The following is a 24,888-nucleotide window of genomic DNA, read 5'->3' as shown; positions in this document are numbered from 1 at the left end:
ATACCACCACAAAAGGAGTCACTGGACCAGGCGCTTGAGATCAGAGGTAAACGAGACCAGAGAGAGTTCCACGGAGCGGGGCTCCAGAGGTCCACATTGACGAATAGTTCAGGTCCTGCGGGGGGGAGGACCTCCTACTTATCTGGAGGGTTTTCCAATCGCCGGACTTCCTGGTGTTCCGGACATCCCCCCAGAGATGATTTCTGAGTGCGCATCTCCTTGGGAGTGCCGATGGCCGAGCGGTCTAAGACGTTGGACTTTGGGTCTGAGTTAGAGATAACGCAGGTTCAAATACTGTCTATGACCATTGCACTTTTTATTAGTACCATTGATCTTGTACTGTATCGACTGTCCCCCTTATTCTGTTTGATAAGATCCTCGCACAGGCCAGTGGCCCATAAGGACGGATAGAATAAAGCTTAAAAGGGGATCGGCCTCTTCTTAAAAAAGTATTAAAAAGACCGCTATTTTGAAAATATCAACATTATATTATACAGATCTTTCTTTGTCAGAAGCTTATATCCCAATAAGTAATACAAAAATGTGTTTATTGCTTTCGGTAAAAAAGGCTGCGATCTTCGATTTTGAAAACTGCGTGCGAAACCTCGGGCACTGTTAGAGTAATTGAATTCATTTCTTGATTTAATTCCGAATCTGTGCTATTATCATTGCCTTTAATGTCTTCTCCCTATTGTATAGCCATATTAGTTATCGATAGGGTTTCATTATTTTCCTTATCATATATAATGTTGTACGTAATTGTGGTTTATATTCCTCTTTCAATCTGTCCTAACAGATTTACATTAATGTCAACTTTTGATAGTTCAAATCAGATGTTTATAAAACGGGTTGTTTACGATTATGTAAAGCTGTCATTCTACTAAGAAAGCATGTGAAAGCCATAAACATGCGTGACGTTTCCTGACGCGAAACGATAGTCTTTTTTTGTGTAAAACATAAATCCATAGCCCGCCAAAAGGAGTTAGTCATAACAGAAAATTAAACAGAATGTTAAAACTTGTGAGGAAATGATTCAAAGTACAGTTTAGGAATTATACAAGTAGTCAAGCTAAGAAATAAGATATTCTTACATACAATATACAATAATTAAAAAAATATTATTTTTGGTACATTTAATATATTCTAATGGTGTAATTTGTTATTCACAGTGGGTAGAATGAGTATTCACTTATTTTAAATCTTGATAAGGGTACATTGTGGGTAATTTTATGTCCAAGTTTCGGTGATGTTTGCTGATGAGACTGGTAGCACTGGCTTTTGTGTTGAACCTGGTTAATGGTGAAATAATTCAGGACTTATGGATACCAAAACATGATTTTTACTCAGAACAAAGAAGATGTAACAAACAAAAATGTTTAGAGATAATGTGGGAAACAGATAAAGCTAGCTTGTATAAAAATGTTCAAGTAGGATATCCTAGTAAACCGTGGTTTAAAAATATAAAATTTAGTAGAAGCGAAATAGTAAATATATGCAGAGCTAGGTTTGGACACGCAAATATAAATGCGCACCTCTTTTCCATTAAAAAATATTTTTACTCCACTTTGTTTGAAATGCTCTGAAGGAAAAAAGAAACATTATGAAGGAAAACAAGAAACATTAGACCACATAATAAGGGAATGCCCACAATATTTACACAATAGGGAAATTTGTTACAGACAATTGAAAAACATTTACAAAAATAAACCTTTAGTGGAAATACTTTCAGAAAATAATTTTGATTATTACCAAGAAATAAATAAATTTTTAAGTTCGATTAATAAACAATTATAAAACCCCTCAAAACAGCTAGATTACATCAATGTTATCCTGGATATTGGTGCTAAAATCCGAGGTCCAGCCCAATTTCGGAATAGGATGTCTGCTTGATGGACCCCTTGCAGTGAAGAATTACCAGAACCATACCCTCCTTATATCCTATGATTTTAATGTCCATTCTTTTTTAACCGTACACTGATAGGCTCTTTAGGGAAATAAAATTACAATAATCGTCAAAAAGGAATAGTCACATTAATATTTAATGTTAACAAACAAACTTTATGGTATTGTAATAATTATTACTTCCACTCTTTCTCAATGTATGTATATATGTGTATGAATAACTGTATATTTGTCGAAGCGTCAATAGTTGTCAATAACTGTGGTAACCATGTGTGGCGTAATTTCGGGGTACAAGAATCCCGGAACTTTCATCATTAAAAAAGGCAACCACAATGACAAATAGAACTTCGCGGCTGCATGTTTTATTATAACTAGCCGGTCTATAAGACAAACTAGATTAAAAAAAAGAAAAAAAGAACTTGAATCGTCGGTGTCGTCTGCAGGCTGCACTGTTACGTCGTCTTCTGTCAGGTTTGTGTTTGTTTAACTCCTACTCACACATCAAAGTTCTGTCAAGTTTATGTTTTTCTGAAATTTTAACTCTAACGTTCTAGTTTTTATTGTTAAATACTTCATTATCTATTATCATTTAGCTCTAACTTATGGTCCATAGCCTTGCCATATTCTTTATTTTGACTAAGTATGTAAATTAAAGTTCGTGACTTGTAATTGTGTGGAATTTAAGCAGTTGATGACTTGCTATTATGCAAATTAACCCTAGAAGTGGAATGGTGAATCTCTATACTGGCAAGGCATTTTTAGAGTCTTTCAACGTTATATTTAAAAAATGTATAAAAATATAGTTGTCATACGTATCCCAGCATAGTGCAACTGTTTTATTTAGAAGAAAATACTCTTACATTCTGTTTTTATTTTTTGTATTGAATAATGCTGCATTTACACGTTGCAGACACTGTTTATGGCAGTTGTTGACAACTTTTCACAAAACAACTTTTATTTTGTCTGCAACACGATGTGTTGCAGACAGATTTGGAGTGTCTGCAATACAATTTGTGTTGGGTAGGGTACGATAAGCGGACCCGGTTTTTTTATATCGAAATTGGCAAACAATATTACTTAATCATAACCATCGATATAATCAATCGATACTGATTAATTATTTTGAACTATTAACATAATCTATATCAACAGCTGTAAACACTCTAAAATAATACACGTAGGATAATATTTCAATAATATTACGTAAGTAATTCTGATTATTAAAAACCCAGTCTATTTTAGAAAACTACACGACGCCGCGACGTTGCTTTTTCGTGGCTTCAACATGTTGGACTCGTACCAAAAAACCCATTATGTGTAATTTGTGGGAAAGAAACAACTGTAACTGTGAGAGGAGTAAATATGGTCGTCTTCAGTTTTCCTAATTTGGGTTATAATAATTTGTTTGATCACAGTAAATATTAATTCATATTTTAATTTTTTTTTTTTTTTTTCCTTCCTGAGGGAAGAGGACAGTTTGTCCCCGCACTTAGTCCTAAAAGGACCTTTGCGCCTCCCTTACTTTAATTTGTGCCCTCAAAGACCGAGACTTTTGCAAAAACCAATCAGATTTAAGGGCTCCTGTTCTCTTATGTCCTTGGGGCTGAGGAGATATGCTCCCAAGTATCTTTTCCTAGTCTCTACGATGGCAGGACAATCCAACCAAATGTGCTCCGCTGACTCCTCCTCTTCTCCACAGAGTCTACATTCGCTGCTCTGACTAGGGCCTACCTTCAAAAGGTGCTTCCTCAGAGGGCCATGTCCTGTCAACATTCCTAATATCAGTCTTATATCCTCCTTATTCTGGTCTAGGAGAGCTGTCCACCCTTTTGCGTAAGGAGAGATAAACATTTTGGATATTCGTAAACCTGAGGCTCTACTCCAATTCTTGTGTCTTGTCCTCTTTTCCCAACCTTTGACCAGAGCTTTAATGTTGGAGAAGGCTATCCCACAACCTGGCTTAGGCCCCACCAATGTGGATTTTTAATTAATTAATTGATTTGTTTTAATTGATTTATTTATTTAATATATCACTTCTTTTAAAGATCTGGACGAACTGGAGGATTGCATTGCTTTTAAAATTAAAATGTACAATATTGTGTTTTTCAATGTGACAATGTATGTAATCTAATGCCAGGTCGAGCAACTGTAACATCGTGTTAACTTGTGTACATTCATGAGTAGCATCTTATGGTCAGTTTTCCAAATTCCGATGCAAATAATATGTCAATACAAGACTTACTTGTAATTACTTATACTACCAGTTGTTTACAACAAATAACTATTGATCTATCATTTAACTTGTTTTCGCATAGTATGGAGTCCACCTACTATTACTCAGCCTAGTGTAGTAGTCATTTTGATTTAGTAACATCCCTTCCTTGCACTTAAAAGGAATTAAAAATCTCTTACCCCCCAACAATTATCAATATTCAATTTATGTAATAATAATATATCTTGTGCAAACCCTTGTCAAATAATCACATCTAAATATTTTAATATTTTTCAACAGACTTTAAATTGTAGACGTGAATATTATGTTTCTGAGAAATGTTATCTTTCTTAGGAAACATTTTAATGGCTTTACGAGGAATTAAAGTCCTGGAAATAGCTGGATTGGCTCCAGCTCCATTTTGTGGCATGATCTTGGCTGATTTTGGAGCCTCAGTTGTACGCGTTGACAAGGTAAAGTGCTCTCTTAAAGATTGGACTGAGTAACCATTGTTAGTTTTATCTTGTTTTCTTGTGTGCTTTATGGTGCTTGTTTAATTGTATAGCTACCTTTGATAATTTATGGTGAATTCCATTGGTATCAATGTGATGGCCTAAATGTTCTACAGAAGTTTGAAAGAATTTACTTTGATAATTTAGCTCATATGCCTGCAGAAAGTACTCTTCTTAACACTTCATAAAGTGTAACTTTGTGGTTTTCTCTATCTACTCCAAACATAACGATGTCATCCAAGAGGATAGGCATCACATAAAACAACTAAGAGTTTTTTTTAATATCCTACCTTTAAAAAATTGTTGCTGCACATGAGGAAAGACCAAATGTTAGCCTCTTGTACTTAAAATAACCAATATGAGTAGCTGTTTTGAAGTAGTTTTTCAATGATGGATGTACATTAATTTGTAAGTATCTCTCTAATCAATTACAGAATCGATTTACTCTTTAGTTAGTTTTGAGGTTAGAGTCTCAAATGTTCGCATCACATTCTCTAAAAAGAAACACATTCTCTATTGTCTCATGAAAATAAACAAAAAAACCAAAAGCCCCTCTACCTCATCAACATTTACAGTCGGCACACTGCAATTAATTGGTGTTATGGCTATGTTATGTTATGTTAACTGGTATCAAGACTTCTTATGTACCAATCTTGCAAGTTCTTGCTCAAAAGGTTTCCGCATTAGAAAAGGGACCCTTTTTAAGTCCAAAAGATACTTGTTTGGAATCTGGTTTAAGGTGAATAAGAGCATTTTAATCAGAAATATTACCCAATTCTTCTTTAAAAAGTTCTGCAAAATTGCTTATAACGTCTCCGATTTCTTTCTTTAATTCTTTGATTTATTTCTTTAATTCTTTAGTTTCCTTTCTGTAAATGTTATTCTCAAAACAGAAAAGTATTCATATATAGATTGATAAAACTGACTCAATCCTTATTTCAGACAATCCCTACTCCTGATATTGACTGTTTGTCAAATGGCAAGAGATCTGTCGCGATCAATTTGAAAACTAAAAGAGGAGTCGAGGTGTTTCAGAAACTTTGCTCTAACACTGATGTTCTCATCGAGCCATTCAGAAAAGGTTGGTGTTTATTTTATCAAGCTTTTACCTCGAGTATTACTATATTTTAATGGAAAATATGTATTTTGATTCCGTTTTTTTAATTTTTATTATTAGTCAATTCTTTTTATTTAGAATAATGTGCTGCTGTCAAGTTGTATTGGTTGCCGGGGCATCGTGTGATCACATACAATGAGACAGCTGATCTCTTGGCTAAAAAAGGGTTGTCCACATTTTGTTGCCACTGAGTCAGGTGGCAGGTTTAGCTGTTCCCAAGCTGTGACGCTGTAAATAAATGGTACATAATAAACACAGTCGTACGTGGCATCAATCTGGCCATAAACTATGCAAAAATCTTCTGAGAACACTAATCCAACACTTGCCCGGTCTTTGTGTAACTTAAGCAGATTTCCTAGGAGAGTAATTTTTTTTCCTTATTGGACATGGCCACTTCAGGAGTCATTGAAAAAGATAGGGTTTTATAACATTGAATCCTCATATTCTCTTTGTAGCGAGAAAATGGAAATTACTGAACATATACTCTTCAACTGTGTAGTGCTAGCATTTAAGAGAAGTAGGAAACCAAACTCTGGAGGATGCCAAACCAACCAAACTGCAAGCCACCATTCTTCCACAAAAGAAACCAGCTTAGGACTATTATCTAAGAATGATGTTGGGACATTGAGTTGTAAGGCCGTATCTCAAGCTGAGAACTACCCATATTTTCAATCAATCAAATGTTGACAATGTTGAAAAATCTATTGAGTATGATATTGTATTTCCCAAAAATATGTCAATATTTGAGACTTTTTCATCCCTTTGCAGAGACCTTTCCAACCACCTGTTTGAGTTCAGGTTCTTTCTCCCTCTGAATCTATCTCATGTAGTAGGTAGTTAATTATTAGATAGTTTGTCTTTGTATTAGTGTATGGCAATTTTATAATTTCCCTTGAAAGACAGTGTTGTTCTTGACAGGGTAGTAGTTTTCAGCATGCTGAATATAAATATAATGTACACCTCTCCTCTGAGAGAATGAAATCCTGTTCTGATTTGAAAACAGGACTACCTCTTGGAAGTAAAGGGTTATTATGTTTGTTTTCGACCACTTTATTATATTCTTTCAATTATTTTTTAAAAAATATATAGCTAGCTATAATCACTGTTGACTAAGTGGTGTTTTTGTAAGATAAAGTTGTTATCATATTCAAATGTCTTGCTTAAAACAAGCATAACTTCTGTTATGGATTTCTCTACTTCTTGCTGTGTGAGATTATCATTTACAGCAGGTATGAATCTTCCTTTCACAATACCATGTTGAATGATAGCATAGCCGGCAAGTTGATTTTTTTTATTGTCTTAAATATAACATTCTCTATTAATTTTGGAAATAGAGATGCAAGAAACAGTTTATCTGTTTGAGATTGGTAAATTTGTTTAGTTATTTATTGTCTGTTTGTAATTAATGAACCCTTTTACTAATTAAATATAAAAAAATGAATTTCATTGTATGTTGCTAAAAAAAAACTAGCTGATAGCAAATATACGTAACTAAGTATAATTGATTAGTGGATGATGTGTTTAAGAGATGGTTAAAACGTTTACAGATAAAAGAATATGTTTTGTAATTCTTAAGGCCGGTTATCGACAGTGCGAGGCTGCTCGCTGCCAATGTATCGTGGCGAATGCTCGGCTTTGCCTCGGACTGTGGATACCGGGGTTGCTCGCTATGAGGCGTTCCCGTCGCACAATGTGAGGTGAGGCCGTGTGCTTGTCGGTTTTAGAGCATTGCTCAAAGGTGCCTCACTGCGAGCTGTGCGTCAAGTGGATACCTGCGCTCTCTGCCTCGCACCATACAAGACACAATTCTGCACTGCAAACCAACAAACCTCCACACTGTCATCATGGATAATCATGAAATTATCAGACAAACGTTTACTGTAGGACTCGAAACACCCTGAATATTATAATAAAAACAAGAGAGAAGACTTGTGGCGCGAAATATCGCAGTCAATGAATGTTTCGGTGAAAGATCTGAAAAAGAAGATGACGTCTCTGTTGGGTTCTTACCGACGTGAAAGGTCAAGGAAAAAGAAAAGTCAAGTTACAGGATCAGGTATGTTTGTATGTATAGATCACACACTTCTGGAATAATCACGGATATTCGTTGTTTGGATATACGAAAGAGGTATTGCAAACTTGTAAATGAGTCTCCAGTAGCTAAGAATCTCAGAGTAACAGCTAATCTTTCCTTGGTGGTAATAGCACTTTGCATGTACGTGTCACGTTTCTTCATGGCAGGCTCTATCAATGTAATTAAATGTTCAAAATTTTGCTTGGACATTCGCAAGGAATTTGGCACGTCTTCTTCGAAACCTCACGTCTTCTAGGAGTCTGTTCCCATATTCGAAACTGATTTTGATAAATCTTTTTGACCCACCAACGGAGTTTACATCGCTTTTTCTGTTGTTTTTTTTTCCTAATAATCGCCTTCACAACAAAATCAGCGGCAGACACTTGCGCATTTCTAGAAAAAAAAAAACATATTGTCCTGACTGTCTTCACTACGAATGCGGGTGGTTCGCGTGCTCGCAGTGAACATTCGTTGTTACAACGTAGCTGCTAGCTGAAGAGCTCACCCTGAGGCAGATGGCACGAGGCATTGGCAGCGAGCAGCCTCGCACTGTCGATACCGGCCTTTAAATGTAAATTACTGTATAACCACATTAAATTTACATAATGTGCTCCTTGAAGACCGAAAGTAAATCAGAGTTGTTCGTAATACCTTTTCTTTATGCAGTGTCAAAGTACAGTAATATAAAAGTTAATGTAACGTTCAAAAGGTTAAGTTTAGACATAGATCAATCCATTACTTAATTTTTACACTGCAACCAAACTAATTTTATGTAGTAAAACCAATGCATGATCTATTGCAGGAGTAATGGAGAAGCTAGGTCTTGGGCCCAGTGAGTTGATGCAGCACAATCCTCGCCTTGTATATGCCAGGCTGTCAGGATTCGGACAAGAGGGCACCTACAGTGAGCGTGTTGGGCACGACATCAATTTTGTTTCCATGTCAGGTCAGAATCAAAAACAACTTTATTTATAATTACCCAGATTATGGATTGCGTCAATTTACACTTCATATGAGTCTATACCTGATGACTCAAACATGATGGGTAGTGCCGGCCATTTGCTGACTTGCTTGATAACAGAGAAAACCATACTGGTTCATTTTATCTCCACCCAATCAGCAAAGATTGGTTGATTTTGATGAACCTCTGGTAAACTGTAACAATCTCACTACTATGTCCTCATTCCTGTTATTATACTCCTTGGAACCATTGTTCAAACAGCAGTTTTCCAGCTCATAGCCTCTGGTACAAGAGACAACATGATTGTGGAAAGGTGTTCTCTGTTATCGATGCTGAGAGTTCTGCCGCTTCATGTTCAGGTTGCTAGCCAGATCAAGGTAGTATAACCTAGGTCATGATAACGTTTCCCATGTCCAACTCCATTCTCCAGGGATAACTTCATACTATTTTTTTTGCTCTCTTTGAAGTTGGGCTCGTCCAGTGCATGGAATGGCGCTTTGTTTCAGGATCATAAGTAAGAAACCACGTTTCATCATATGTTATTATCATTCCCAAAAAATTTGGATCAATTTCAATTGCGTACAAAGTGTCAGTACAAACATTTTTTGCAACCTTTTTGAGCCATGCCTTCTTGATCTGCAGCAGTGTCAGTCTCATTATTTAATAGCTACACCTTGTATATAATTTATTGATTTTTTAATTGATATTTATAGTTTGTTATATAATTATTCATTATTTAGTTTTTTAAGTTGGATTTTATTATTACATGAATGGATGATATTTTTCGTCTAATTGTCTGTTTTTTTTTTGTATGTGCATATTATTTATTTTATATACATTTACATGTTAAAAACAAATGCAAAAAGTGGGGCTCAAAATATATTTGGTGGAAAAAGGTTATGTCAGTGAAAATACACTATAAAAATGTTGACAATATAAAATATTCTATTGAAGAGCCAGCTGGAGTAAAACGACTTTTAGTTTCACCCCACAAGAACAACGGTAAATGGCAAATCGAACTCTTGGACATAATTAATACAAATCCAAACACTTTTTAATTTTAAATATTTTAATGACGAAGTAATAACAGTTGCAGTATTTTTAAGAAACCCATAAATATATGTTGAAAAAGTTTGACTCTTTGCATAGTATGTATCTATTTAGATATATCACCCTGATTATGTCTAGGATCGATTATGCGAAATACTCGCTACATAGGCTACTGCTAAGTAAAGAGTTAACATTGTTCAAATGAGGCTGAAATAAAAATGGTTCTCAGCACAGCTTGTTCTTAACCTGTTGTATCCAGGACTGATCGTGCTTGACAGTTACATTCTTTTGCACATACATACTTGTACCTATATTAAGGTAAAGTATTTTTAGTTACCAAAAACAGATTTTATATTGTGAGCTTGTAAATTCAGAATTGGGTTTCAAAAGTTGAAATATGTACGTATTTTAGAGAATTAAATATGTTTACACTTTTATACCTTTTATAACTTTCATAGTTGACACAGAGTTTCAGTTATGCAATAGAAATGTTTGGAATGTGTCTTAAAACTGTAATTGAAAGGTATATTAAAATGTTTTAACTGTAAACACATATTTTGTTCAAAGAATTTGTTACAGTGAATTTTATCTTGTTTAAAAAAAAGGAAATTCTCAAAATAAATACACAACAAATCTACAGAAAGGTAATGTATGTATTGTTTGTCAGTAAATACAAAATGTAGATGCTTTTTGGAATATCAAATTCTATAGGGAAAGTAAAGAAAACAAATTGCTTTGTAAGATAATACTTACGGATATATTTGTACAAGTTCATGTAAAAAGATCCTGGAACTGTTATCCTGTAGTATCCAAGATTCCTGGCAACGTAAGGATTCAATTACTTTTATGTTACCACAAATACTTTTATGGTTCTCAACACAGCTTCTTCTTAACCTGTTGTGTCCAGGATTGATTGTGCTTGACAGTTACATTCTTCTGCACATACATACTTTTGCGTATATTAAGGTTAAGAATTTTTAGTTTCAAAAAATACATTTTATATTGTGAAATTGTAAATTCAGAATTGGATTTCAAAAATTTAAATATGTACGGAATATTACATATTATATGTAAGGATTTTAGAGAATTAAATATGTTTACACTTTTATACCTTTTATAACTTTCATAGTTGACACAGAGTTTCAGTTATTCAATAGAAATTTTTGGAATGTGTCTTAAAATTGTAATTGAAAGGTATATTAAAATGTTTTAACTGTAATTTCTTCCTCACCACTCTAAGAGCTACATCTTCAAATCACAAATGAAAAGTCTCCAATGTATTGAGTGAAAATGTGTCTTAGATATTTGTTAATACTATTATTCTTTCTAAAATCCAATTGTTGGAGAAAAAATTATAAATTTTGCTGGAGAATTCCTTACTTCCTCTTCAAGCATATAAAATTTACACTTGAAGCCTTTCTCCTGAAGAAAGAGGGATGGTACTTATTTTGTTTGTACAGATGTTTCAAGATGTTTGTTTCCCAAGGGGCATTTAAGAGCTGGCAGTAGTAAAATAACATTGAGTTTATAACCATAAGAACAATATTAAACTCATACAGTTTTATGCTCTTATTGTTGATTGTAGCATTATTGGAGATTCTTTGCACTGATCTAGTCGTCACTGGCCTATCAGATCACATTGCTCAGCTCTGTACTATTATTACTCTAAGTAAAAAAACTACCTCCACCCATTTTATCTAATAGACACTTCTCACAGGAAAACATGGATTATTTTAAATACCTTCTTCATTTAGAGACATGGGAAAATGTTTACAACACCCCTTCTGCAGAAGAATCGTATAACTATATATAACAGTCAACTTCAGACTTCATTGACAACTCAAACAAAGGGCTATCTGGCAGGCTATTAACTACGAAAGATGCAAAAATAGTAGAAAGGACGAATCACTAAAACTTGTAATCAATGAAGAACAAATCAAAAATCCTAATGAAATAGCTGAGTACTTCAACCAGTATTTTACAAAAATAGCTGACATCACTCTCTGCAATGCTGGCCAAGCTGTAAATAATCAGTTACCAACATGCAAAGACTATGGCGAAATACCTGACTTCATCCTTCATCCCACCACACCAGAAGAAGTTTCCCATACACTCTCATCTCTGAAATCAAAACCATCAGCAGGTATCGATGAACTCACCTCCACACTACTGAAACACTGCAAGGATGAAATAGTGAGTCCTTTATGTCACATAATCAACCTTTCATTTTCACAGGGCATTTTTCCAACAAAACTTAAACTTGCAAAAGTATTTCCTGTTCACAAAAAAGGCAGCGTAACATCAGTGGAAAACTATAGACCAATATAAATTCTCCCAACAATGTCTAAAGTAGTGGAAAAGATCTTACTAAACCAACTGATAACACATCTGACGACTTACAACATCTTGACAACCCAGCAACATGGCTTCCTCCGTGGTAAATCCACAACTACAGCTATAGTTCAACTCTCAGAATTCATCATCATACAACTGTGACTGCCATGTTGCTGGACTTCAGTAAGGCTTTTGACTGCCTAAACCACTCTCTACTTCTCCAAAAAGTAGGGAACATGGGCATTAGATGAGCATCACAAAACTGGCTTACCAGCTACCTGAAAGACCATCAGCAACTAGTTGAACTGAACTATACAAACAATAATTATACATCCCATAAAGCAAGATCTACCTTACTTCCTATCACTAGAGGTGTCCCTCAGGGATCAATTTTGGGACCAGTGCTTTTTATTCTGCTAACGAATGACCTTCCAAGCTATCTTCTTGACTGGGCCCAAGCAATGCTATATGCAGATGACACAGCCCTTCTTATTGCACAAAAAGACTCAATATCCCTCGAACTTAACTCTTTTATAGCCTTGAATATGACCAAACAATACTGCCAACATAATAATCTTGTTCTTAATGACTGCAAAACACAGCAACTTATATGGAAAGGCCGAAGAACCATTGACTACTATGGCTTACCAGAAATAGCTCAAGATAACGAAACAAAGTACCTCAGCATTATAATAGATGACAAGCTATCTTGGAATCCACACATTGACGATCTCTGTAGTAAGCTTAACTCTAGTATTTATGCTCTTAAAAGAGTAAAAAGTTCTTGTAACCAAGATACTACCAGGACAGCATATTTCTCTCTAGTTGAGTCCCACCTGAGGTAAGGATTATTAGCATGGGGCAACTCTTCAGCAAGAAACAAGGACCGTGTTCTAGTTCTGCAAAAAAAGGCTATTCGAATATTAGCAAAACTGACTCCTCACGAGTCATGCCGTCAGGCCTTTGAAGAACTTGGAATCCTGACAGTGGTCTCACTCTATATTTGCGAGGCCACCTGCTACACAATAGCTCAGAAACCTGACCACCTAGGTAACAATCATAACTATAACACAAGAAACGCATATGACTATGCCCTGCCAACACACCACCTCACTCTGTTTGAAAAGAAACCTACCTACATGGGAAGAAAACTTTTCAACCAACTCCCAGAAGATCTGAAGAGACGTAGAGAAGACAAGAACTTCAAGACATCGCTCAAGACCTGGCTGCTACAGAAATTTTTTACACCCTAGAAGAATTTTTCAATGCCTGACTATTTATGGTAACATTTCTGTACCATATATAAACTTAGCTTCATCATCTCTTTTCAACTCTAACTATTACCTATTTATATATTCTTGACTGATTTCAACTAAGCTATTATTGTATATACAATTTTAAGATATGAAATGTACAAATCTTTAATAACACCATTACTGTACTCTATGTTCATGTAAATAAAGAATTTTGATTGATTGGCTTTGTTTGAAGTTTGTTTTTGACGATGGAAGGATTATGAAGGAAACAAGATTTAACACAACAGACAGTAGATTTAACAAGACAGTAAAAATCAGTAACACAAAAAAACAATAACACAATTAAAAAGTCAGTAATATGTGAAACTGATTTTTTGCATCACTAAACGATGGCAAATGTCCGGAAAAATTATGGGAGCTGTCTAATTTTAAAGATATAAGTAATTCACATCAAACACTTTATATTTTTTTGTTAAGTGCATACTTTTTGAATATTTTAATGATGAAGTATAACAAAGTTTGAGATTTTTTTCTGAATAATGCATAAAAATATATAATAAAAACCAAAAAGCGTTACGATGCATACTAATTATATCTTTTAAATTAGACACCTCCCATAATTCAGCGACTAAAATTAAAGCAGTAAAGCTTCATGAGGTGTAACATTGTTCTTATGGGGAAAAACTCAAGGTAATTTAACATCAGCCAGCTCTTAGTTCAGTAATAATTGTGAAATAATACATCAAAGAGAATGCCAAAAGATAAAGTCGGAGAATAGAATCATCAAAGTTAAGATATATATTTTGCTATAGTAATTCCCAATGTTCATTTACTAGAAATAATTCCTAGACTGCTACATCCGTGTTATCACGTGCCAAACAGCTGCTTCGCTACACAATGCCTGACAGCTGTAAGAGGATACTCATTGGCCTCTAGTAGATTTCAACTGCTGCAAATCTACAATAGTGCTGTTTTTTGGCATTCGAGAATTACATCTACACTCTGGCCAAACAAGGGAACTATCACGAAACCACACGGTGAAGTGTTACCTGAACATTATTTTTAGTTTTTTAAATTAATTGTGTTTTTGAGGTTGCCACTACATGTTTACTTTTATTTTCTGTTTTGATTGTGGTTCAGTTGGTATGGCAGGAATTAGTTTAATAATAATAAGGACGTTTTGTAAGATTTAGATTTTTCTGGATGCATTGTTGTGAGTTAGGCATTCAACAGTTTAACACGTTCGCTGCTAAAAATTAAGTAATGTATGTTGCTAGAGGCTAATTTTTTTTATTTAGTATTCAGTTACCAATTTAGTTGTTGTGACACGGGTTGGTACAGAAAGGTCATCAAAACACCAAAAGAGCCGAATTTCGCCATTTTTGAAAACGTGCAGTAGATCTACCGCACACGCTCCTGGGGCCAGTCTCTCTTCGAAGCGCGCACCGTTTTCCTTATTGTTTTTGAAAAACAGACCACTAACGATTGTTTATAATAATACTGGGAACAAATCACTTAGTATAACTAAAAAATATATTGATAAAAAACACTAAAAACTACTATTTACAACCCAACCATCCTCCCCAAGGTACGCTTCATTAGTCATGGAATTGGTCAAAACAATGTGGGACACACAACCCAGGCTGTCCATCACATTCTAAACACTGCCACATCACGTATTTCTTTCTGCCATTTGCATAGCAAACTCTGCACCTCTTTTGTTTACTTCTCTCTCTTTCCACAAGCCACTTTTTTCTGTAATCCGTGAGGGTACATGGGGGACGCGGCGGCGCTTCAGAGGTCGAGGAGGCTCGGGAACGTCCGGGAGTAGCTTGTCAATAACCTCCAGACGGAAGTCGTACAATGGCATTTTGTTTTCTCCACTTGATGTGCGAACTTCGTTATAGAGATAGTGTGCATTCACTAACATCATCTGAATTACATGGACAAAAATCTTTTTATACCACCGCAGTGTTTTCCTTTCGCAAGGATAATATGACATCATTTGGTCACTGCGGTCCACGCCTTTCATAAAATGGTTGTATTGAACAATTGGTAGTGGTTTTAGTCTCTCCAAACCACCGTCGATTAATTGAATTCACCATGTCATTTTCAAATTCAGTGGATATGTAAGAGACAACGCGTTTGTCTTTCCATTTGGCGACAACAACACTTTCGGCGTAGAGCGGGCGATGGTTTTTCACCCTTTTTCAGGGTTGCCGATTTGACTTCAGGAGATACGTATTTTCTGTCCAGCCGAAGAGTTCCAGTGCAATATGTATTCCTACGGAGCAGGCTTGAGGCAAGAGTAAAACTATTATAATAATTATCCATAAATAAACTGTGGCCACAATTGAGTTTTCCCTTGCATCAGCTTCAATACAACATTGGCTGCATGCCCCTTACCACCGTAATCATCCTAAAACTCCGCAATACATAAAAAAAACGAAGTATTAGGCCATGGGGGTCACACAAACTGTACAGTTTGATGCCGTACTTTATGGCGTTTCCCTTTTATATATTGCCTAAAGTACAACCGTCCCCTCCATAAAACCATTCCCTCGTCAATGCACAACTTTTTTTTTGAGGATAATAAATTGAGTCCATTTTATTGTTGAAGTAGTCAATTAGAAACTGTACTTTAGAAGCTCTGTTGTTTGGTTAGGGTACCTTTCAAAATTAATGCATCGCAAAATAAGCATGAATTTGTCCCTGGCCATGAATTTGGGGAAGCACGTTGAAAACAGCTTACAAGTTTTCCAAATAGTTCTTGTATTCAGGGTAATTGTAATATTCCCATGTGCAGCAATAGGCCAATAAAACATTTGAGATCCTCCACGGTAATGTCTTTCCATTTATGGATTCGTGAGCCTGGGGTTGTAGTAGGTCCACAGAATAACTCCCAACGCGTATCTATTCGTAGTAGCCACAATGCCCTCCAAAAAAATCACATCCACCAGCAACAAGAAAAAATTGATTGGGGTAATCTCATTAGGCAAAGGGACTAAAAACTTTTCCCTCTTTTGTAAACGGTACATCTTTCATACCTATAGTTTGAGGACTCCATTGTGGTGGTCTTACGTCATAGTCTGGGTCTTCGACCTCTGACTCATCAGTCTCGTATTGTTCATCGTCGAGGTCCGGAGCATAACCAGGGACACCAGGGTCGTCTTCATAATCAGAATCACTATTAGCCACAAACTGACGTCTATTCTGGATTCCACTAGTTCCAGGAGGCAAATCCATGTCTATTGTATTATAAGAATAACACTAAACACACAACAAAAACGGTAAAATTTGAAGTAGTCTAAAAACTAACCACAAAACGCTAACTGAGAACGGCGACCACACAAAAACGCGGGAAAAGTATATCCCCACGAGCGGCAAAACGGACAACCATACACGACGAGTGCTGAGAGCCACACTGACTGGGTTTTCTAAACAATGGCGCTGTGCAGTAGATCTACGTCATGCGCGCCTGCGCGAGGCAGCCGTGCAGTAGATCTACCGCAACCGCATTGAACGTGTTAACTTTTCTGAGAATGATGGCTATTGGGATGCAGATTGAGCAACCATGATCTGAGTGACTAATTAGGAGATTCTAAAGGCAGTTTGATATGAAGATATTGCTGAAGTTGATTATGGTGAGAAAAAAAAAAAAACACGCTACATAGGCACTGATTGTGGAGCAGTAGCTTATGACAGAACCGTTGAAAACTCAGCTCTTAAAGGGTTAAAGATAAAAAACTCTTATTTTTATTTTTAGGCTTACTTTCACTCCTGGGGGAGGAGGGCAGGCAGCCAACCCCACCTGCCAACTTGGCGGCAGACTTTGGGGGTGGAGGGCTAATGTGTGCTCTTGGGATTGTGTTGGCACTACTGGAAAGACATACCTCAGGGACAGGTCAGGTAGTGGACTGTGGGATGGTTGGCGGGACTGCTTACCTGGCTAGTTGGCTAATGAGAAGTCAGACGTTGCCTATCTGGGGACAACAACGTGGATGCAACATGTAAGGTGATTTAGTTGTGTTTCTCCTGCATGGATTTGTGTTAATTTAACAAAATAATATTCCTTGACTATATTAATGTTTGACTTTGCAGCTATAAATGGTTAGTAGTTTTAATGTTTTTTTTTTTGTTTTCTTTGTATTTGCAAGTAGTACTTCATGCATAGCTAACTTGTAAGTTTCATATTCTAATATATATTTATGTACTTCTCATATATTGATGAGGAACGTTTTGCAAAAATAATTGTAGTAAGTAAAGTATGTACAAAAAGTCATTTAATTTTTAATAGAAAGCTCATTGTTAAAACAGTTTTTGTTTAGTTACACCTACTTCGTACAGGTAATAAAGGGTGGTCTTTTCCAACCTCTGATCTCTTGCCAAGATGGCCAGACACGTGGCCATCTATATTGGTTCTCCCACCAAATGTGAATTAAGGAGTTTTATTCATTTCCTCCAAGCAGAAGGGAATAGTGCAGCAGAAATTCATTGGAGAATGTTCCATGTTTAAGGAAAAAAGTATGAGTGATGGTATTGTGCATGAATTGTGTCAAAAGTTTGAAGATGGCCGAATGTAAACTTTAAGAATCAATCTGAGAAATGTCAAAGGTGAAGCCATTCAATAATTTTTTTTGGCTGTCATCAAAATTTTGGCTTTCTACACCACTCACACACAACACCATCACTCATAATGTTTTCTCCGTAAACACATAACATTCTCCAATGGATTTCTGCTGCACTATTCACTTCTTCTTGCAGGAAACAAAACTCCTTAATTAAAATTTGGTGGAAAAATCAATTTGAGGAGGCCATATTTATGTGACTACAGCTCAGCGCAAGTTAGGTACTTGAATTCGACAGTGACAAATGTTGTAGTAAGGAATAACTACGTTTGTGAGTATAATGTTCTCATAATGCTTATTATCCTAGAAGATTGGGGCTGTAACAAATGTACAGATCATTCCAAACAAACTATGATTTGATATTATTAAGGAAGATATATTCTTATTTGTGTATCATACAATTTGTTCAATCTACATTAAATCTTTTTCTGCCAACATCCTTTTTAAGGATGTTGAATAAAATCCCTTCATAAACTGCCATTATCAATGAAATATGACTTGGGCAATTTAAATCTAAGCTGTCAGCGTCTATATCTTTGGATATTCCCCAAACAACTTACAAAATATTTTCAATTTATAAAGTTAAGTTGTCTAAGTGCTATTTTTCACAAGAAAGACATTACAAATTCAATTTTTTAGAGTATTGAGACTGCATGACTAAATACAGTTATCACATGATACTGTGGTGTCCTATGTACGTACCAGTAGCATAATGTAGTTTAAACTGTTGTAATACACTATTATAAGTTGTTGTCTTACACTATTATAAATTGTTGTCTTACACTATTATAAGTTGTTGGCTTACACTATTTTAAGTTGTTGGCTTACACTATTTTTAAATGGGCTGCAGTTTAAATGTGTAAGAAAATAGCACTTGTGACACATGTAATAACTCACATGCTTGATAGTGAAAGGGTTAAATACAGTATCATTGTTTATGTACTTTCTATTTTATTACTCATATCACTTTATTACAGTAAACTAAACATATTTTATGCTGAATTTCAGCTGGTTTTTATTTTTGCTATACTCAGAGATATCATGACTATTCGTACTTCACAATTGGTGGGCAGTCCTGTGGATAAAACCTTTTTAACACATTCACTGCGGATGACAAAATTACCGGCGACAGAAAATGCGGGAATTTTTGTTTGTTTTTTACTTACCCAAAACGGAGTCAGGATAGCCGAAAGGGTTGTCCAAGGTATCCCGGAAGCTTCGTTGGCCGGAACGGGTGACGTCATGTCCATGCCGAGTCTGCTCGTCATCCGCACCGGGTGCCGGTCCCCGTGTTGTATGTGCTCGCAGTGCACTAGGTTTCGGCACAAACACTCACGAATTACACGTATATAGTACATGAATGACACGTAGATAGTACATCAATTACACGTATTGGGGTGGGTTGGCCCACTGGGGGTGGGGGCACCGCCTTCACCGTCCCTAGAACTGTTCAAACTCGACTCATTGTCTTCATCAGATGAAAAATTATCGTCAATAACATTATCGTCTTCCTCCATTATGAGTACATATACTTACAAAGTCAACAGACACTATAATCCACTCACACAATATCGCAAAGTATACACAACAAACGAAAATGGCGAACCGGCGACGAATCGCACCAACTGACTCACCGAATACATACCAAGGCATATCTCGCTATGAGTGTTACAGCCTTCCCGGGCAACTGCTCAGCTCACACTGAGGCAATATGAAAGCAGCTGTCGTATGCCGAGCATGCTCGTCACCCGCAGTGAATGTGTTAACAATTTTATTTTATTTTCATTTATTGTTAAAAAATATATGAAGTCTTGGTCCTGCCAAGTCAACCAAACTTATCAGCAAATTATACAGGGTGTCAATTAAGTCTGGAACCTCTTTTTTAATTTTTGAACCACAATATAAAGAAATACCAAAGTTCACACGTGCTTACTGGGTGGTAGTAACGCACACATCTGCCCAATTACCGACGGATAATCCCTTTGGGGGACGGTCCACAAGGAGTCAGACAAAATTCTTAAATAGCAGCGTAGGTCAAGTTTGGTATCAAATTAAATGTCTTACTTAGCAGAGTACAATGCCGCAAACCAGACTTCAAAAGGTGGATTCATTCAGTAGTTTATAGCTATTTGAATTTTAAAACAATTGAACAATGTAAAATTATTAACCTTTCCAGCGTTATTGAACGCGGATCCGCGGAGGGCCACTACAAGCTCAAAACGTCATTGCCGTGGATCTGCGTTTTTGCATTCTTTATTTTCTTACTGCTATGTTAGTTGAATATTTTGCTGCTAGATGGTTCTAGTAGTCATGCGACATACAGACGGGTTGCCCCGCCTCGAATTCTGTTACAATGGGAGTGGCAGTTGCTTCTAATTGGCCAAACACTGTCTAGCGGGCGTGGCCCCGTGCCTTTCACAAAGTCATTGACGGGAGCTCCCGTCAAGGCATCTAGCCAGTTAGTGGGAAGCGTCCGGTACACGCATATATATTTTGGTTATCGCTAATTTTCTGTTGTGTCCTATTCTTTTTAAAGTAAATTATTCGTATTATATACAGCAGTTTTCCAGTATTTATTTAGTGTTTTTTTACCATTATTCGTGTGAATGGCGAATCCAGACGATTCGGAATTTGAAGATTCGGTAATTTTGAGCAATTACTTGGTCAACCCCAAACTTTTTCATATTTTACTACTGTTATAAGGATGTTATTAGAAAGCAAGAAACATATTCAAGCCCCGCAAGGCTGTCCTACAAGTTGCCGAGCGATAAGAAGGTTCAAAAAGTCCACGCGATAAACAGTGGCTTGCGGGAGACGCGCGGAATGCCAGTTGTGACAGCCCGCCACCAAATAAACACTCTTTGTCTACTTTTGTATTTTTCTAATTTTATTGGTTTGTAATATAGTATATGTTTATCTATAAAAACTGTGTTTCATTCCCATACTTACTGAATAAATAAAAAAATATTGGTGACAACTACACTGCTATTCTACGATATTCTCAAAAGTTAAAAATTAGCCTAGGAAATCCAAAAAGGGCTAAACAAAATTTTATTCACCGTTAAATAACTCTATTTTGACATACAGAAAGGAAAAAAAAATTAACTTTACACATTGGAAATTTTAAAAAAATTGTAACTTTATCAAAGATCAGGTCTAATTTTTCATGACGCTTAAAGGGTTAAGTATTACAAGTAAACAATAATTTTTAAGTACCTGTGATCAAAGTTAAGTGTTCAAAATGTTCCCCTCCCATCATCTGACAATGTAGTAATCGAAACCAGGAATCAATAATTATTACCAATAACACAACTACTGTTAGAATGTGAAAGTGGCAGTTAGAGTCATACACAGCATCCACAGAAAAACTTAACGTATGGGCAGGTATTACAGGAAATCAAATTATGGGCCCATTATTTATCAATGGTAATTTAAATGGTGGACTCGTTTCTAGCAATGCTCCAAAATGAGATAATTCCTGCACTACAAGCTGCTCTTGGTCGACAAATTTCAAAGAATTTATTTCCAACAAGATGGCGCGCCACCACACTTTGCTCTCCTTGTTAGAGAATACTTGGATACAATATTCCTTCACAGATGGATTGGAAGACATGGTGCAGTAGAGTGGCTAGCTCGTTCCCCTGATTTATCTCCGCTGGATTTTTTCTTTGGGGATACCTCAAAGATAAAGTATCGTACTAAGCCTCGAGATTTGGCGCACCTAAGAAATCTCATAGTCCAAGAAGCTCAAGATATTCCTCATGGCTACCTTCAAAATGCAGTGGATGGCTTTTACAACCGCCTAGGACATTGCCAGACGATGGGAGGGGAACATTTTGAACACTTACTTTGATCACAGGTTACTTAAAGATTGGTGTTTACTTGTAATACTTAATAATTTACGTTGTTTAATTGTATTAAAATTCAAATAGCTATAACTACTGAATGAATCCACCTTTTGAAGTCCGGTTTGCGGCATTGTACTCTGCTTAGTAAGACCTTTAATTTGATACCAAAATTGACCTATGCTGCTATTTAAGAATTTTGTCTGACTCCTTGTGGACGTCCCCCAAAGGGATTATCCGGTCGTTAATTGGGCAGATGTGTGCGTTACTATCACCAGTAAGCACGTGTGAACTTTGGTATTTTTTTTATTGTGGTTTAAAAATTAAAAAAGAGGTTCCAGACTTAATTGACACCCTGTATTACACATAACATAGCTATAGTGGGAAGGGTTGATTCAATATGAATGTTGAATTTAGTTCCACTTCACCCTCCTCTTATAACAGTGTCTTGAATCTGAGACTGTCACAGTAATGGCTCCTGGAATCTGGAGTCATGTTTGTCTGTAAACATCCAGAAAAGTCATATCAGGTGCAGATCCCAAATTCCAACCAGATTCCAGGAGTCAAGTCTTTGTCAGCTTCAGATTTCAGATGATGCACTAAAAGGAAGGTGAACTGGAGCTAAACTTAACATTATATTACAAGTATATTATGTATTTAACTTAAAATTACTAAATATTGTTAATAAAAAAGAAAATAACAGATCTAACCGTTGTAGCTCTCTCAGTTCATAAACTTAATAATGAATGTTCAGGGAAGTACTTTCTTATATTCTGTTTTCACATTAAAAGTAGATAATCCAAACTCAAATATCATTAATGCTCAATACAGTTCCTTTCATAATAAAAAATTAAAAAGTATTAAAATTAAAAAATAATTGACAATGGTTACAGTCTAGATGGAGGGGCCCACTTTTACACAACATATCAGACCAAGGATGGGGGCTGGATGGCTGTAGGTGCTGTTGAGCCTCAGTTCTATGATCAGCTGTTGCAAGGTCTGGGTCTCGAGGATGTGCCACAGTTCCCCTTATGATTTTGCAGAGTGTAAGAGAATATTCGCTGAGAAGTTCAAAGAGAAAACTCAACACGAATGGTGCCAGGTGATTATTTAATAATACAAATATAAACTCTTTCTAGAATAAGTCTCTCCATAACACTAGTGGTAATTTACCTAGTTTATATTTTCTTGTAAACCTACATTGACGAGTTTCAGATCTCAGAAGCCGGCTGTGCTGGCAGCCATCTTGATATTAGCCCCATTCAAAGAAACCTAAAACACTTTTAAAGTCCTTATTTTTGATTCTAGAATTATTGCAGCTGTCATATTTTAAAGATATAAAGTATAAAGATCTAGATTCGATTTTTAAATATTTTATTAGTTTTTAGAAAAAATCTTGAACTTTTTTGTACTTATTGTTTAAATACTTAAAAAGTGTATACTTTACAAGTAAAAACAAAAAGCTTTTGGATGCTTACTAGTCACACACGCACATATATATATATATATATATAAAATTAGACATGACAATAATTCTGCTACGAAAATCAGAAATTAAAAGTGTTTGAGATTGAACATTGGTCTTATGGGGTAAAACTCAAGGCCGTTACTATACAGCCAGCATCGTGTTTTTTAACAATAATTGCTAGCCCACAGAGAATGTCTTACTATTTGGTAATGCATGGAAAGCACTAAAACCCTTAAAAAAGTGTATGCTGGAACTATGCTAAAACATTTACGTTTTTAACTGCTGAGTACTTTCTTTGGGAGTATTTACAGGCTTTTATGTTTTATTTTTAAGTTTACAGTATCTTTGGGTGAGAAAAGTCCTGATATAACATTAAAATTTATTCATTCCACATTCATAATCAGAATACTATTTACTGTTGTATTCACATTTCAATGTATCAACTGAGAAACTTGTTTCTAATAGATATTCGAAGGATTGGATGCCTGTGTGACGCCCGTCCTTTCCCTGTCAGATGCGGCTTCGCATCCCCATAATGTTGCCAACCGTACCTTCGTTGCAGATAGGGAGGTGACCACACCTAACCCTGCACCCAAGCTCTCCCGCACTCCGGGCCAGTCCCTTTCACACCTGCCACGCCCCCGCCCAGGCCAGCACACGCAGGAAGTGCTCAAGGAGGCAGGGCTGCCAACAGAGGAGATACAGGAGCTGCTAAGGTCAGGTGTGGTAGGCTGCACGGACTCAAAACTCTAACCATGGGCTGATTGGTGGTGAAATGTTATTCAGTTGGGTACTACAAAAGGTGTTTTCTTTACTTTAGTATTTTGAAAAAAGCGAAATTTTAATTTTAGGTGATTGAGTTGATTTGATGTTGTAGTCACTGGCAACAAGTTAGTACACTTAGTAATCAAATAAGGAAATAAACTACATTAATGTCATAATTTTAAATTGTACTTTAATTTAATACTTGAATTTACAAGACAAGTGTGTTATTCTGTAATATGTTACACAGTTTGACAAGTTGGGTATTCAGCAAGTTTAGTGTGCCACAAGAGACATTTGCATCAGTGAAATGTACTATAGATCTTATGTATGTAATATAAGTATGTAAATACAGATTATAGTTTTCCCATTTTACTGGATTTTTCATTACTGATACTAAGCAGCCAGATCATGTCAGAATACAGGTGCTATTATTTTCAAAGTTAGCTTTGTTCACTTATTATTCACATCTTCATTTATAATTCACCTTATTACTTTCATTCGAATAATCCAGCAATGAAGGGGAAAGAAACTCTAAAACATATTTACCGTTTTATATATATATATATATATCTTTCTCAGTTGGGAATTTTAGTTGTACTGAATTATGTAAGGTCCAACCAGACTAATTGTTTGATTTGGGTTATGTGTAAAATGTTATTATTTTTGAAGTAACTATTTTTATAAAATTATTGTTACTGTTTTTATTATTATTGGTGGCTTGTTACAATTTTATAGTTTTATAATAAAACTTTTATAAATTTGAA

The 24,888-nt window shown here is 35.8% G+C and overlaps 1 protein-coding gene across 1 annotated transcript; it reads left to right on the top strand.

Moving 5' to 3' along the window:
- Positions 1–2,288: 2,288 nt before the first annotated feature.
- LOC124364969 (alpha-methylacyl-CoA racemase) lies at positions 2,289–24,888 on the top strand. The gene is given in 8 exon segments (XM_046820822.1): positions 2,289–2,373; positions 4,469–4,587; positions 5,569–5,707; positions 8,620–8,763; positions 17,185–17,428; positions 22,785–22,923; positions 22,925–22,993; positions 23,825–24,888. Coding segments are annotated over 7 exon segments (1,131 nt in total). The 5' UTR covers positions 2,289–2,373; positions 4,469–4,479; the 3' UTR covers positions 24,113–24,888.

The sequence above is a fragment of the Homalodisca vitripennis genome, chromosome 6 (assembly GCF_021130785.1).
Source record: "Homalodisca vitripennis isolate AUS2020 chromosome 6, UT_GWSS_2.1, whole genome shotgun sequence".
NCBI classification, from domain to species: domain Eukaryota; kingdom Metazoa; phylum Arthropoda; class Insecta; order Hemiptera; family Cicadellidae; genus Homalodisca; species Homalodisca vitripennis.
This window is presented reverse-complemented; position numbering and strand designations above follow the sequence as displayed.